Source organism: Rhipicephalus microplus, chromosome 2 (assembly GCF_043290135.1).
Source record: "Rhipicephalus microplus isolate Deutch F79 chromosome 2, USDA_Rmic, whole genome shotgun sequence".
Taxonomy (NCBI): domain Eukaryota; kingdom Metazoa; phylum Arthropoda; class Arachnida; order Ixodida; family Ixodidae; genus Rhipicephalus; species Rhipicephalus microplus.
The window spans coordinates 276,012,673-276,029,753 of NC_134701.1; the positions used below are offsets into that span (position 1 = coordinate 276,012,673).

A 17,081-nucleotide genomic window follows, 5' to 3' on the forward strand; every position below is an offset into this window, starting at 1 on the left:
GATATTGAGTTAGATGCCACAGCAGAACATGTATGCTGGTCATACAATCCGCGAACGGAAAAACCCTTACTTAGCTACCGATCGGCACATTCTAAAGTTGTAAAGAGTGGCATAACCTTTTCATGTTTGAGAGCAGCCTTAACAAAGTCATGTCCAGAAAAGATTAGCGAAAGCTTCAACCAACAAATTATCAGGCTAAAAAATGCTGGGTACGAAAAACACGTGTTGTGTAGATCAGCTAACAAGCTGATTAGTCACGTACGCAACAACTTTCATAAAAAAATGACAAGTAATGAAAACAGGAAGAAGATAGTGTCAGTTCCATATGCGCACAAGATTGCCCATAACTTAAAAAACGTAGGTAATCGCTATGGCCTAGAATTAGTTTTTTCGGCACCCAACAAGCTTAGTAAAATATGTTCCAAACTAGACCGTAAAGTTTCCATAGCAGTAAACACTAATGCTGGTAGTTGTACGGTAAATCACACAACAAAGTTTGTTAAGTGTAGCCTATCAGTCGTGTATTGCTTGCCGCTAACGTGTGGAAAGGTATACATCGGCCAGACGGGTCGTTGTTTGAACACCCGACTTTTAGAACACAAGCGATCATTAGGAACTGACATTCATTTTCACATAAAGAGACACTGTTCCCAGTGTGGCTGCTCACCACTGTACAGTGACACAACCGTAGTCTTCCGTCATGGAAACCAACTAACCAGAGAAATTGTCGAAGCCTTTCACATTAAAAAAAGAAAAGAAGGATGCATTAGTCAGTCATCGGTTTCGTTAAGTAACCGAGAAGCCGGCTACCTCGAAGGACTTAATTGAGATCAGTGTTTGCATGTGTCATACTCTCCTTTTTGTCGTTTCAAAATTTTGTTTCAGACACGTGTGAATTCCCGCAAATTTTTTGGTTTTTTTGATTTTATGTTACCCAGGGCTGTTTTAGTTATGTCATCTAAAAATGTCTAAGCTTAACTGCCGTGTACTATCGCTTGAGTCTGCGCAAAAGCTTCTGTTGGCAATGATTCAGTGTTCGTAGTTCTTTTCTGTGTCGCTAGGGTTATGGGTTATATATGAAGTGCTGCTTCTGAAATAAAAATTAGTTGCGAGTGTAGCGAGTGTCGTGTTTTCTTGTCCTCTTCGTCCCCGTGAATTTGCGCTACTACACCATATGGTTAAATGATGTCTCACCAACTAGCCCAGCTCTCAACCCTACTGAAGGACTATGTGATAACTCTTCCCCCGCCCCCTCCTTCTTCTTGTGGTGCGTTATCCAACTTCAGTGGAAACGCTGCGCTGTCAAGTCGAAACGGTTTTCAAAGACCGGTGCTCCTGAAAGAGAATGAGTTAAAAAAAAAAGACGTCAGTGATATAATACGACGGATACACACACGGCCTTGCACATACATACATCGCTGCATCACTGTTCACCACTATTCAAAATAACCCGTCACGCTGCGATTTACTGTCCATTAGTGCAATTACATACCCGCCCGCTCTCGTCTCTGTTCGCGGAAAAGTTGCCCGCGCGCGCGCTTTCGCTAAAACCCCGGCGACAGTGTTTACGCGTAAGCAATGCACGGGGCATCGCGAGGCCTAATGAGCTAGCGTCTTTTGACGCTCCTTCGTCGTCGCTTTCCGTACGCGTATTACGCGCGCGTTTGTTTTCGCTTCGCATATCGTTGAACCCAGTGTTCAGAGAACGGAAAGCTTCTCGGAAGGCGCGTCCTTCGCATAGCGCCCGCGCGCCGCGACCTGACAGCTCGCTCGTATACGCCACGCGTTGTATGCACAGTGATGGAGTGGGCCGCGTTGGATTCTCACGCGTGTAACATAGACGTAGCGGGAGACGTTAGAAGTGGCTCAACCATCCAAGTTCCCCCGTATAAAAGATTATAAATGTCAGTCACATCGCAGGCGGGTTGTATACACTTGTCGTTTTATGGTGGTATTCTGCGGTATAGAGAAATGTTTCGATGTATAATAAGTCGCGTTATCCATGTATACATCCCGTGACAGCCATTCGTACGGCGTCTGCCCCAGTGAGCTTTTGCACTAGTAACATACTTTCTTCAGCTTCAGCGGTTGATATATGACTACGTAACCACTTTTTCCTTTTTTTTTCCGCTGCAGAATTTATAGAAAAGCTGAGGTGACTTCTGCGCAGAAAGCCAGTTAGAGCTAAACAGAACAGAACCGATATGACATTCTTCCACGAAAGAAAATATTACAACATATACAAGGCGCCGTCTATTCGTTCTTTTAGTAACATGGTAGCGTGGATACTCTATGCGTGCAGACCTCACAACTGATCGCAACAGAACTCTCGCTGTAGGCGGCGTATAGTGTGCAGTCGTCGTTAAACTGCCATGATGATCACAAACAAATGCCATTTTTGCGTACTTATTCCATATCACATCGAACAACGTCGCTTGTCTGTGTAGCGCTTGTCTTGTGTACTCTTTTTCTGCTCCCTATCAAACTTTCTTTGGTATACTTGTAGAATTCCCGCGCTGCTGATTCGCCATAATGATTTTCCGCGCGTTGTCGAGGCGAAGTAACCCACAACGATCGCCGGGAACAAAAATTGGCAGCATATCCACGGAGTGAATGATGGAGAGAGGGGCGAAGCATTCATCCGTCCATTCGTTCTTGCTTCCGTCCGTCCATGCGTCCATCCGCCCGTCCGTGCGTGCGTCTGTTCGTGCGTCCGTCCCTGCGTTCGTCCATGCATCCGCCCATGCGTCCGTTCATGCGTCCATCCATGCATCTGTCTGTGTGTCCGTTCGTCCATCAATTCAACACTTCAAGTACCACAATCTCGCATCTTTTCATCATATATTACCCATATAGGAGCACCGCCATCCAGCGGACATTCCAAGGACTAAACGAGAGGTGGCACACGCACACTTTCTTACGGCTTGCGCTTCGTATCTATTTCCCACCTTTAACCACCTCGAGTTTATTCATGGTATATACAAGTTCGTTGTATTCATGGCACTGCTACCCAACGCTCGCTAAACCTTTCTAAAACCTAGGAGGTTACGCCCAGCGAGTATAACGTAGCAACCCTTCCTTGTCAGATAGTGCTCAATGTACATGCCAATGGCTGCTAATGGGGATCGCAGCGTGCGCGTTAACTAAAAGCAGAATGCTCCTGTCTCTCATTTCCCATTAGCAGCCATTGACATGTGCATTGAGCACTATTTTTTTATTGTTGAACACCGCACAGAAGAAATCTCTCACCGGCACCACCTTGGAGGTCGAAATGTTATACTTGTTACACACTACAACGGCTACGAGGGACGAACGGGTGCCGCTACAAGGAGCATCGCCCCTAAAAGGCACGAGCACGCTTGCACTGCGAAGTAGCTTGATAGGAGGTACCCGGAAGAGCGCACAGGCGCAAGGATGAGCGTTTACCTTGTCTCCGCATCTTCAGGAGATCGTCCTGCTCTTCTGCGAGAAACGGAAGGAAAAACCTCGTTTCTCGAACGCGTTTCGCCGCGTGTATACGCGCTCACCGTTTGCCTACGATGTCCTCGCTGTTACCATTTATACTGCTGCCCGCGTCCATGCGTGTCGCCCGCATTGTCGCCCCGCTGAATGATTAATGGAGGGGCGGTCGGTGCTCGGCTTTCTACAGCGTCGGCGGTGCTCTCGAAGCAAGAAAAGCACGTCGCGTTTTTTTTTTCTCTCAAGCCGGAAGGGGGGGCCCAATTTGTCTCCCTCGAGTATGTTAAAATGCACCGGCCCGCCCCGCTAACACTACACACGTTGCCTCCGCAGATCGGTGCAGTGTTGGGAGACGCTGAGGCCGTTCGGCCTTTTTTTTTTGAATTTCTACCAGCGCACGCAGCACTTGCTATAGCTCGCTCAGATTTGTAGTCTTCCTAACGCGCGAAAATTTAAACGTGGTAGCACTTTGTGTGCTTTTATATGCGCCCCTTGATATGTCTATACCTCGATATTTACTACACTCTGGTATATTGCTAAAGGGAACGTACTGTATGACGCATTTCCATAAATCATGGCTGACGCAGGGACTCGCACACGAGTTCTTCATGTGCGAAGCTTTGTACAGTTGATTTCAAGTGTATTGTCCAGATTGTTCGGAATGGCAGTGACCAGTCTGTAGTAACTAAGCCTACAGGCCTATTAAAAAAGTTTGTGAATAGTTAATCTACGTAGTATAGACATTTTGTTAATTTGATTCGCCTCTATAACCAATTTCATACAGTGGTATACGATAAGTAGGTTGAAGGCGACATTTGTTTTCATCGCATGTCCTGTATTACTTCACACATTCTCTCCTTTTTTTTTTATTTTTCCTCTCTGTCTTTGAATATTGAATGCGGAAAGTTCCGGTATACACCATAAGGTGCCAGCTATATCATAACCACACCCGAAAATTTCACGATTATCAAGTAGGCGTCCCTTACGTCTAACGATTAGTCACTTCTTTCAGCTCCCCCTCGTCCTTCTCATGATCATCATAATCTTTGCTGATACTTGGTTCTGAACTCTCCAGCGTCCGTCAAAAGTGGAGCCGTTGCAGCTGACACTTCATTCATCCGTTGTCCTGATATTCTATGCATACATCTCGTGGATTATCTTGTGGCTGTCCGAGAGAATCACATCGGTTGGTTTTCTCGGGGGGCGTTTGACCCCTTTTCATGCATCTTTGTGTGCGTTTGTGCGTGTGTGCGTGTAATATCGTATACACAGTAGTACGCTGGTACTGGTGTCCGCCGAACTTATTACAGGTGGGTGCATTCCCAAGGAGGGGGAAATCCTGATAGAGGCAGCCTTTATTTCATTGTGTTGGCATGGTGGGGATTTGTGGGGTTTAACGTCCCCAATCCACCATATGATTACGAGAGACACCGTTGCATGGACATGAACGGCGAGATTCTTCAGTAGTGTGTAACGTGTAAAGGTGACTTGCGATACTCACATTTCACACGGATATGCTGTACCTGAACGGGCTGATCAGGCTGTCTATAGCTTATTGTTGTTGCATGGAAAAATATCCGAGATTCCAGAGTTGGGGGCTTGCCCACCTCGTCGCCCCCTCTTACATGATCCGTAGGCACGTCCTCGTACGCTAGTACGGTGTGATTGTTTTATTAATTTTATTTTTATTTATCACATACTGCGGACCAAGTATGGTCCATGCAGGAGAGGGCAATACAGTTCAAAATTCTTGTACATACATACACTTCCGTTGCAGTATACATTCACTGCAGAACAAAATTCATGTACATTAAAATTCGCGAAAAACAAGGGACAAATACAGGCAAAGAAGCAGACTTAAGCGACAAGAAAAGGGTATAGTTTCATCTCGGCGTGTCGAGCATAGGGGAATCACGGGGCAGAGCGTTCCAATCAGAGACAGTTCTCGGGAAAAATGAATACTTGTAAATGTTAGTGCGTGCAAATATAGGTGTAATGCTACGACGATGTTTATGACGCCCTGGTTGTGTCCTGTGTTATGTGTCCTGTGATTGTACTGCAGTCGTGAGCTACAATCGCCTGGCGGGCAGCTTTGCGACCTCCGACACTAGCTGGCGTGAACTCGGCTCTTCCGTAGCGCTGCACCGCATTCGGCGGGCAAATTATGCGTAAAGGAGCGCGCTGTCGGGCATGCTTGGAAAAGAGCAGCTTTTCGCAACCGTCCGGCGGCCGCGCCAAGCCGGCGGCCACTTCCCCCCCTCGGCTTCTCGGCGTGTTTCACAACCAGAACGCGTGCAGCGCATGCGACCGACGGGCTTCCTTCGTCGCCCGGGTGGGCGCTGGGTGAGAGTCGGCAACCAGCGCCTCCTGTAGTCGGCATTTTGAATCGACCGCCGCCAGAGCTGACGCGAGGGTTCTTCTCGCTTCGAGCGGACGTCCCGAGATGGAAAGGATCTCTGCGCTTCTGTGGGCCTCGCGTGAAAGAAATCGGTAATTGGTTTTGGCCAAAACGAGCCTCTTCGGGCGCGCCGTTTTATTCTGTCGTGAAGTTGGGAGAACGCGGGGCCTGATTTGAAAAGCTTCGTGAGGCACTAGTACCCGATCAGCAGCCTAGAGCCAGAACTGTTTTAGGGGCGAAGCTCCTTATGGCGTGGCTTGTGCGTCCCTCGTCGTGCATAACCACCAGTGGCACATACGCGAAATAGCGGTCCTTACGATTTTGACCTCCAAGGTGGTTCTGGTGAGAGATTTCTTCTGTGCGTTGTTGAACTATAAAAGATAGTGCTCAATGTACATACCAATAACTGCTAATGGGGAATGAGAAACAGGAGCATTCGGCTTTTAGTTAACGCGCACGCTGCGATCCCCATTAGCAGCTATTGGCATGTACATTGAGCACGATCTGACAAGAAAGGGTTGCTACGTTATACTCGCTGGGTGTAACCTCCTTAGTTTTAGAAAGGTTTAGCGAGCGTTGAGCCGCAGGGCCATGAATACAATGAACTAGTATATACCATGAATGAATTCGAGGTGATTAAAGGGAGGAAGCAGATACGAAGCTCAAGCCGTAAGAAATTAAAAGCTGAATCCTCCTGTGTCTCATTTCACATTAGCAGCCACTGGCATGTACATTGAGCACTATCTGACAGGAAAAGGTTGCTACGTTATACTCGCTGGGCGTAACCTCCTTGGTTTTAGAAAGGTTTAGCGAGCATTGGGCCGCAGTGCCATGAATACAGTGAACTAGTATATACCATGAACTCGAGGTGGTTAAAGGTGGGAAGTGGACCCGAAGCGCAAGCCGTAAGAAAGTGTGCGTGTGCCACCTCTCGTTTAGTCCTTGGAATGTCCACTGAATGGCGGTGCTTCTATATGGGGAATATATGATAAAAAAGATGCGAGCTGGTGGGACTTGGAGTGTTGAATAGATGGACGAACGGACACACAGACAGATGCATGGATGGACGCATGAACGGACGCAGGGGCGGATGCATGAACGAACGCAGGGACGGGCGCACGAACAGACGCATGGACGGTCCCACAGACGGACGCATGGACGGACGAATGCTTCGCCCCACTCTCCATCATTCACTCCGTGGATATGCTGCCTTTTTTTATTACTCGTGGCTCCGTTAATAATGGGTGTTTCGATTAACTCTCGTGCCAATGATTTGCTCCAGTAGTGGTCTAATAAAAAACGGAATGTGAAAAAACCGTTTCAGGGACCCTTTAAGGTGCGCCGCTGACATCGCACAGTACTCGGACCTCTAGCATTTTGCCTTGATCGAAATGCGATCGCCTCGGCTGCGATCGAACCCGCCCACTGCTCTATCAAGACAGACTCCATTTTTTTACTGTCGTATCATTTAGTGAGGCTTGCTGGTGAATAACAAAGAACGTTTTTTAGGGGCCCCCTGAACTTGGATGTTGCGCGGAAGTGCAAGCTGTCGAATAAGAAATTACAACCTTAGACTGATCGTGCAATGCCTTAGCTCGAATTCTGCTTGTCATATCGCTACATTGTCGTCATCTACGCCATGTCAGATAAGATTGCTCACAGGCCTTCTTCAATTCAATGTTGATTGGTTGCTCAGAACTGACTAGACGTTCACATATAGTTAATACTCCATGATATTTGATACAAGTGTTGTTTTATGGATTCCCGCTTATTTAGCAATTTTGCCTTCTCTCGTACGTTCGCTTCTGCCTTGCGCTCACAAAGACAGAGAAAAAAAAAATGCTCTCCTGATCAATTGGCGAGTCTTCTTTGATTTCATGTTGATTTTGAGTTCTTTTCTTGCACGAATGAATGCATTAGTGGTGGCACACCGGCTACTGACCTGAAAGACGTGGGTTATTCCAACTCGGCCGCAGCGGTCTGTTTGAACAGAGACAGAGTGCTATATAGAGACCCACGTGTTTAGATTTAGGTGCACGAAGCCCCGCCGCGGTGGTCTAGTGGCTAAGGTACTCGGCTGCTGACCCGAAAGTCGCGGGTTCAAATCCCGGCTGCGGCGGCTGCATTTCCGATGGAGGCGGAAATGTCGTAGGCTTGTGTGCTTAGATTTGGGTGCACGTTAAAGAACCCCAGGTGGTCGAAATTTCTGGAGTCCTCCACTACGGCGTCTCTCATAATCATATGGTGGTTTTGGGACGCTAAACCCCACAAATCAATCAGATTTAGGTGCACGTTGAGGAATCCCAGGTGGTCAAAATTGATTCGCACCCCTCCGCTGTCCAGCGTGCCTCGTAATCATATCACGGTTTTAAGCCCCGGCAATTGTCATTGTTGTACAATAAGTCGTTTCCAGCTGACGCTTGATTACTGCACGACGCTTGGCCCGGATCCGCGCATGATGACTTTGGCTTGACACGGAGTTGCGTTGTGACGGCTGATGTGAGCGAGGTCTGTTCCTGCAGGTGTTCGGTCTTTGCACCGCGCCGGCTTCGTCCGCAGCAAAGCAATTGTTTCGCGTCAGCTTTGAGGCGACGCGCGCTGAAAGCGGCCACACTTCTGTGTATAGGGAGGGAGCTTGCGTTCGATGCACAGACGGGCAGTGTAAGGGACTTTCGAGTGTAGCAAACAATGCCTGCTTGCACGCCGAGGAAGGCACATGGAGACGTAAGTCGCACCGACTGGCATTGCTTTTATTTGAACGCAACCTTAAACTGTTTAGTTTGTGACAGTTGTGCGATAGATGCGAATAGAGCACGTCGATTTATTGATTCTTTGGTCGATTTACTTTCTTGTTTATTGTTGCAGTGATTACTATAATGTCTAACGTCTCAAACCAGCCGTGTTACCATAAGGGACTCTATGGCAGAGGACTCGCGATGGTCTATCGATGTTGAAGCCCCTAGAAAGACTTTAATGAGAGCGTCAGATATTACATGCCTCGCGTTCTATTTCTGATCATTTTTTTGTGTTGAAACACTGTCTGAGGAGGAAGATTAAATGAAATTCGCCTTAAAATAATGATTTACCAACGTTTATGTGCCAGGTCCTTACGAATATGACAGCAGCAACGACGGACACTATCTCACGATCTCATACAGAACGCCATAGCCAATCGGCAACGGCCGAGAGTCCTTGCCTTATCCACTCCGCACTGACGTCACATTAGCAGCAGCATGAAGTCAAATCATCAAATCATGCTGTCTTTCGTGAATTCTGGTTTCAAACTGGGAAATCAAAGCCCGTGCTTATAGAAATGTCTCGGGCTACAGAAGTGTTCCTAAGAGAGCTGTTCAGCCGGTCATTTTGCTGGGCGTATAATTAGCAAAGCCGGTTGATCAGTGGCCGCGAACACTAACGGTCGAATAGCTTTGTGTGATGTGGCTCCACATACATTGTCGTTTGTCTGCCAAGACTGTGTGATCTAGCCTTGATTAAGACAAGTCTGCCTCTCGAAATGCGTCGGCTCGGGCACAGAACCCCTGCTCGGGGATTTTTTTCTTCAGCGCTGTGTGATGTGTTTCGCGATAGTTCTGCTCTTACGGAGAGATTACGTCACATGTTCTGCGCCATTTTAGGTCATTCCGTCTGGGAAAGTCGTATACAGTGCCTGTCAGGTACGTGTCATTCGTTCCTTGACCCTCTCGCTCCCCCAATGAGCTCGGTCCCGCAACAAAAGGACGACTTCATCGGCGGGGCTTTCACTTCTCGAAGGTACGTGCGTTGCTCGTTTGCTGCTTCCATCTTTATTTATTCCTTCGAGCTCCGTGTGCCCGCAGGGCATGTTCCGCTACTACGCGCGCACCTCCTCCGCGCTTATACCTGAGGCGACGCCGGGTAATGAGCAGTTGCTTGACGCGCTCAGTTGGGTCCGTTTGGGAGCTTCGCTCGCATCCGTCTCAGCTGGAGCCGTGCGCGCTGCGGCGGCACGCGCTGTCATTTATCCGTGGTGGTAATGTGACCGATGATGATGTATGATAAGGTGAAGCCGCGCGCGCTATACTCTTCCTCTCTCCCGCTGCCAAACAAAATAGAAAAAATAGAAGGGAGAAAGTGGATGGGGGTGCCCGTGCAGTGCAACCATAGTGTGACTGCCACGTTCGACGTTTTGCGAGAAAAAAAAATAAATAAAACCCTGCTTATTGAATTGAGCACAAAGGATGACGGCTTCGGGCGAGTCGTCAAGTAAAAGAGGAACGTACTCGAAAGCTGCCGTACGGCTTCTGTGAGCCGGGAGAGCAGCACGACGTACGCGACTCACAATAAACACGGCGTCCCGCAGTCGCATTGCACTGCGAACTAGCGCAGGCAAGAAGGCCTCGTAGAAGCGTTTGGCCACCTGGAACGATTCGGCATTGCGCGTGTATATGCGTGTTACAAGTTTGGCTCTCGCTGGCCTCTACCGGGACTGACAGCCTAAAATTCGATAAGGACAAATTAATCGCAGCTAAAAACGGTCCATTGATATTGCAGGTCAACTTATATAGGTTCTCGTGCATCTACGTTGTTGCTTGACCAAGGATAGGCAGAACATTGCCCTTTCATGACCATACTCTGCGCATACACTATACATACAGCGTTTGCTAGTGCGTTTGTTCATGTTACTTTCATTTATCAAGTCATGTGTACATGTCTTGTGTGTGTGTGTGCGTGTGTGCGTGTGTGCGTGTGTGTGTGTGTGTGGTGAAAGGGAGAGGTAAAAAGTGTGGAAAGGACAGAGATAGATGGATGGTTGGATGGAGGAACTTTACTTGTAGCCCTGAGAAAAGCGCGTCTAGAGGTCAACCAGAATATTCACGTCTGGTTTGCTACCCTGTATTAGAGGTGTAGGGAAGAGGAAAGGAAGGTGGAAAGAAGAGCGGAGAGAATAGAAGGCGTGCGAGAACAAACGAAGAAGATGCGGTGCGCGATTTCTACAGGACAGATCTTTGGAGGATGGACACTCTGCTAGGTTCGCTGAGCCTCTACACCAGTCCCTTCGGTAACTCTACTTACTGGTTGTGCGTAATAAAGATAAACTATAATTGCCGTATACACTGCGCGACAACGTGTTAGATGCCGAAGTACCGCCTGTGTGGTGCATGCCTGCACATGACGTACGTATATACCTCCTCCTCAGTGTTTCGTAATTACCAGCGTGCAGTCAACCCACCGAAATCTCGGAGCGGCGTTCCGTGTGTACACCTTTTACTCGACCTCGTGACTCACAACGCTGCCTGTGCAACAGTCGTGCGCAGCCTATGGCGCATAACTGCGAGTGTTTTCTGCGGGACGGTGATTGCGCAGCCGATCCTCGAGAGCAGTGACGCGCGTGTCACGCTGAAGGCGGCACGTCTCGCGGTCATGTCGCCAGGGGGTGTTCCTAATCACCTAAATGGGGCGCCCATTCGGCGCCATACCTTTAACCAGTCCTTCATTTATTATTACTTTTTTTGACAACAACGCTGACGAAAGACTCCCGGTGTTGCATTCAAAAAGCTGCTTGCTTCCCACGGCAGGTTGTTGACTAGTCAATTCGTAGATTCAGCGAAGTTCTAGACTGTCGAAAAGACTACGGGACGAAAGGAGCAATACGAAGCGCAACCCTTAAAACCAATTGGAAGTTCCGCGTTTTTTTTTTATTACGTCTGTGTTTCTGTTTCAAACCGGCTTCTCGGCGCAGTTTGAAATTTTGCTCTATTTAGTTTGCGGCTTTACCCAGGAAAGCCATGGTCCAATGGCATGACCTTTGTGTGGAGTGCATCATCGCCTGATTTTTATTATTGGCTCCATGGCGTATCTAGTTTTCTGTCTTACTCTAATAAAAGAAAAAAAGGAAAGGAGATCGTGTTACTCTTTCGACGAGTCCTGACTTTCTTTTCCAAGAATCACGTTAACCTCTCATTTCGACGACTCTCCGGCGAGAGCATAATGATCTTCTGAGATAGTTAACGTGTCTTAAATGGGACATTGAACTAAAACAATTTTTTTCTGCTTGGATCAATGAACGATATTCTGAGCACTCTGACGCCGATAATTTCACTACCATCAGTTTATTATTAGGAGAAAAATCAGTGTTGCACACTTAAATTCCGCGCTTACATCTCCGCGCGCGACGTCACGAATTTCATAGTGTGTTTGTTGTATTTTGGTGACAATGGCTCAACAATCTTTTTTTTTAAAGCTTGGCATATTATGTTCTATGGTTCCCTCACTGGTAAACGTACTTCATATTTGTCTATTACGAACTATGTAGGCCGTAGTTGCCGCCGCAAGAATCTATGACGTCACGGTGTTTGGCGCAGGAATCCCACAATGACGTCGCCACCAGCACTTTCTTTTTGCGCGTTTTCTCGCTTACCGAGCGTCTTCTCACGGCACGCGTGGTGATTTTGGAATCACGGAAGAGTGATTCGCTTATAATATACAAATAACTTCCCTTTCACTTGGCCCTCTAAAGAGAGTCGTTCACGTGGCAAGTCCGCGCTCACAGAGTTTTTTTCCTCGTATACCGCACCAGACTGGAACGGCCTTCCCAGTGAAATCGCAACCGTTCCGTGCCCATCATCGTTCATAGAAAATATGAATAAACACTTCCTATGTTAAATCTTTGGCTTCTATGTTTTTGTCTTTATAATTACCCACTCCTTATGTAATACCCCCTCGCGGGTATTTAAGGAAAGAAAATGAAATGAAGAGTCAAGGTACTCGGCTTTCACTTTCAAGTGTACCGGAAAGGTTGTTCGGCACAGCGGTGAAGATCGCCCGTACCCTTTATTTGGGTGCACGTTAAAGAACCCCAGGTGGTCTAAATTTCCGGAGCCCTCCACTACGGCGTCTCTCATAATCATATGCCCCGCCGCGGTGGTCTAGTGGCTAAGGTACTCGGCTGCTGACCCGCAGGTCGCGGGTTCAAATCCCGGCTGTGGCGGCTGCATTTCCGATGGAGGCGGAAATGTTGTAGGCCCGTGTGCTCAGATTTGGGTGCACGTTAAAGAACCCCTGCAGGTGGTCGAAATTTCCGGAGCCCTCCGCTACGGCGTCTCTCATAATCATACGGTGGTTTTGGGACGTTAAACATCACGTATCAATCAATCAATCAATCAATCAATCACTTAATCAATCAATCACTTAATCAATCAATCACTTAATCACTCAATCAATCAATCACTCAATCATTCAATCAATCAATCAATCACTCAATCAATCAATCCAGCAATCAATCAATCAAACAATCAAACAAACAAACAATCAATCAATCAATCAATCAATCAATCGCCCGTACCCCTCGATGTAGAACACCGCGAGCGCCCCCGCGGTCGCCCGTCGATGCTGGCGCGGGGTGTGTCTCCCAGAGTGTGACTTGTCGTCGCTGGTGTCGCAGCCCCGCGTGTGGTGGCCGCAGCGTGGCGGCGGGGGAGGATGCTGACTCGCTGCGGCGCACGCGACGAGGCTGCCGGCGGCGCCCATGACGGAAAGGCGCGTGTCGGTGCGCGAGCGCGCCCGCGAACTCGAAGCCCTCGCCGCCAGGGAGGCATCGCCGCAGCTGGCGCACAGGGCGCGCCTGGCCCGCAGGTACGTGCACATCCTTCTCTTCCCCTTCCCCCCCTCTTGTGTTCTCTCGTGCGCGCTGCATGATGTGTCAAAATGCGCTATTACTCGCCTGGCGGTGCATGCATGTCTTGCATGCACGTTCTCGGCTGCCGCGACGCGTGCTCGGATATACGTGCGGTTCTTGAAGGGGTCTCGAAGATTACAGTGTGCTTGCTCGTTGATCGGTGCTGTGGTATCGGTGCACGTCGACTCGCAAGAGTAAACCAAATGAACCGTGCGGTAAAGCATGCTGCCTGCTACTCGCTTCGTCGTTGATGCCTGCCTTTAACTGACTGACGGCGCGTCGCAGGCTGGGGCTGACGCGCGCCGACTCGGAGCCCGAGGGCGGCCGCGCGGGCCCGTGCCACTGCTGCTCGCAGCCGGCCGACGAATGCCTGTGCAGCGGCGACGGTGGTGGCCGGCTGTTGTCCGTGCCACACGTGCCGCGCAAGAAGGCGTCAGCGCCGGCCATCACGCCGCTGCGGGGCGCCTCGAGCGGTGGTCTCGTGGCCGACGAGGGCTCGAGCTGCGCCGACATCCGGATGGCTTGGGAGGCCCTGTGCGCCGCAGCGGTGCAGGGGCCCGAGGCTAGCGGCGCTATTTCGGATGAGCCCCGCGACGAGAATAGCGCGCCTATCTTGGGCGCGGCGCAAGGTGACTCGGCGCGGGGCCCCCTGGACGCGATCCTGCAGTCCCTGGAGGAGATCTGCAGCCAGCTGGAGGAGGTGCCCGGCGGCCATGCGGGAGCGCCCGTGATGCTGCCGGACGCCGGCGAGGCGGCGTCCCGGCTCAACCTGCGCTGCGCCCGCTCGCAGCCCAGCTCGCCCCGTGTCCGCGCCAAGCCCCAACTGCCGGCCTACCTGACGCTGGCCCGGCGTGCCCGCCATGACGACGCGCTAGAGATCGAGCAGATCAAAACGATACTGGCTTCCATCGACTTCTCACGCTACCGCAAGAAGCGTGGCACGCTGGTCGACGAGGGTCGCCAGCCCTCCGCCATGGCAGAGCAGGCAGCCCTGCAGGGGTCCCGGCTGCGGGAGCTGACGGAGAAGCTCAAGAGCCCCGTCGGTGCACCCGGCAGGCCCTCGGAGCCGTGGAACCGAAGGCCCGCCCCAGTGTGCCGCAGCGCTTCCTTCTCGACGTCTGACCTGCCGTCAGTGCCCGCGATACCACGCGAGTCTCTGACGCTGCCACGCAAGGCCCCCGCTTCCAGGCCTCTGACGGGACGCGGTGGCGCCAGGGACGCCGCCAGGGTGGCCCTGGACGACGTGGCCATGTCCAGCCTATCGCTGGACTCGGCCGTAGAGTCGATCGTGGATGAGACCCCATACCAGCGCGAGGCCTCCCCGCCCGCTGCAGTGGACAAGCGTCGCGCACAGCGCGGCTGTCGCTTCGCGCCCCTGGACGACGACGGCAGCCGCGGGCCGCCGCAGCCCCCCGAGAAGCGGAAGCGGCGCAAGGGGCTGGCGCCCGTCGAGGGCCCCAAGAAGGAGACGGGCCGCTCGCTCACCTACCCGCCGCAGCGCAAGACGGCCGAGCAGGAGCTGGCCTTTGGTTCGGTCGACAGCAACGGCCTCAAGGCGCTCGGCGGAAGACCGGAGAAGCAGCCTAGCGACTTGTCGCTCGCCGACAGCCACTTCTGTCCCAGTGAAGCGCTGGGCGAGGAGACATTCGGCGACGTGGTGCAGAGCCTGTCCTCGCGGCCCGAGCAGCCCGAGCCGCGCCAGGAGAAGAGCCAGAAGAAGAAACACCTCTCCGACCCAAGCGCCGACAACACGGGCGCCGCCACCGAGCTGTTGCTGGGCGCGTGCTGCCGTAGCGAGCCGCAGCTCTCCTGCCCCGGGGCCCTGCACAAGCGCCAGCATTCGGGACCCGCCGCGCTGAGCCGCACCCCGGTGCCCGCGCCGCCGCCTCCACCGCCGCCTTTGTCGGACTCGGAGCGTGCCACGTCGGACACCGAGCGCACCTGTAGCCCGCAGCGGCGGTACTCCAAGAAGCGCCTCCGCGGACCCTACGGTGAGATGCTCGAACAGGAGATGCGCAAGACCGGCGAGAAGCAGAAGACCGCCTTCTGCGAGGAGCTCAGCTTTCTCCTGCCGAGCGATAAGTCGCAGACGTCTCCCGCTGTGCCAGCGACGACCCCAGCGACGACAGCATCGACAACGACGACGACGACTTGTGGTGGTGCCAAGTTGATCACCACGAACGCACCGACGATGGCGGCTCGGTCCAGGCCCGCCCACCTGTCCAACAGCCTCTCGCTGGACGACGCCCAGCTCAAGAGTTCCTCGGCGTCTCTGGAGGCAGTGCCCGAGGCCTCGGCGCCGCGGCGAAAGATCAGCGCCAATTACCCGCTCACGGGTTCCGACACGGCTTCCTTGCTGGTGTGCAGCAGTGCGGACGAGACTGCCGCCGCCGCAGCCAAGGCCCAACCCGTGTCGTGGTTGACAGCGGCCGGTGGCGGCGGTGGCGACTCCGGTGCGCGAACGACGACTCCCGCGCCGTCACCCGTTCCACCGTCTCCGCAGCTGAGCGGCGGTGCGCCCGAAAGGGTGGTCACCGTCCACCACGAACGCTCCCACAGCAGCCCCGCGACAACGTCGAATGGTTCGCCCTTGCTCGTCAGAACGGGATCCTTGCGACGTCATCAGGTGAGTACGTCATCTTTGCGTATTAACATTCCTCTTTCGTCCAGCTGGCGTTATGACTCTTGCACTCCTTCACACATAGCTTCGTTCCGCGGCTAGAAATTCTGGGCGCTTTGAACACTGATGTCTCACATGGAAAGTGCCGCGGGGTTAAACATTTCAATCGTACTACACGCGTGCGACGTCTAGCGGTATAGTGTGTCAGTGCACTTTCTTCTGGGAGCGTCAACCTTCCCGCATATATAAGTGACGTCACGGTCGGCTTGCTCAGGCCTAGGACCTGTGCTACACTATTGCGATAATCCGAGCTCGTCTTTGGGACCAAATGCTTGTTTCATGCGGCTGTTTAGAGTCATTTTATTTGTGTTCCTATCGCAGAAATCGCTGTTGAAGTTTCATCTGTGCCACATTAGAGTAGATATTACCTACTTAGATATTACTTATATTATTACCTTATATAACTTAGATATTACCTTAAATAGTGTTTAGTGTTTTGTATAAAAGTGACGGACTCTGCTCACAGCTGCATCGTGGCTGCTGCGCTGTTAACAGCAATCGCTCAATATGCGCAACGGGTTTCGTTACGGTACCTTTCGAGTAAACCTTGTGTCACATTTCAGTCGGCGGCACATAAAGAAAGGAACTCTAGAACGGCCCACTATATTCATTTACAGAGGAAGGGAGTTCTACCCTCAGCGCCACACCATCGTCTTTATCAGAAGGCGTGCAGTGAATAAAACACGATCAAGCAAAAGCTAGTTAATGTAACCGCGTACGAACTGCAGTGCATCTCTTCGTAAGGAGTTTGTCGTTTAACCTTATGTATACGAATTAAATTTATTGCGCAGATGTGCTAGGCAAAATAATGAACTGGAAGAAGATATGGCTATTCAATAGATCATCATGAGGATGGTGAAAACACTTTATTAGAGATATATTTTCTTGGT

General features: G+C 51.1%; 1 protein-coding gene across 1 annotated transcript in view; it reads left to right on the forward strand.

Annotated features, from left to right (window-relative positions):
• LOC119179180 (rho guanine nucleotide exchange factor 17) overlaps window positions 1–17,081 on the forward strand; it is a 164,780-nt gene that overhangs the window by 13,926 nt on the left and 133,773 nt on the right. The window contains exons 2-3 of the mRNA XM_037430255.2: window positions 13,278–13,468; window positions 13,797–16,137. Of these exons, the coding sequence (XP_037286152.2) occupies window positions 13,362–13,468; window positions 13,797–16,137 (2,448 nt within the window). The 5' untranslated portion in view covers window positions 13,278–13,361. The remainder of the gene's footprint in view (window positions 1–13,277; window positions 13,469–13,796; window positions 16,138–17,081) is intronic.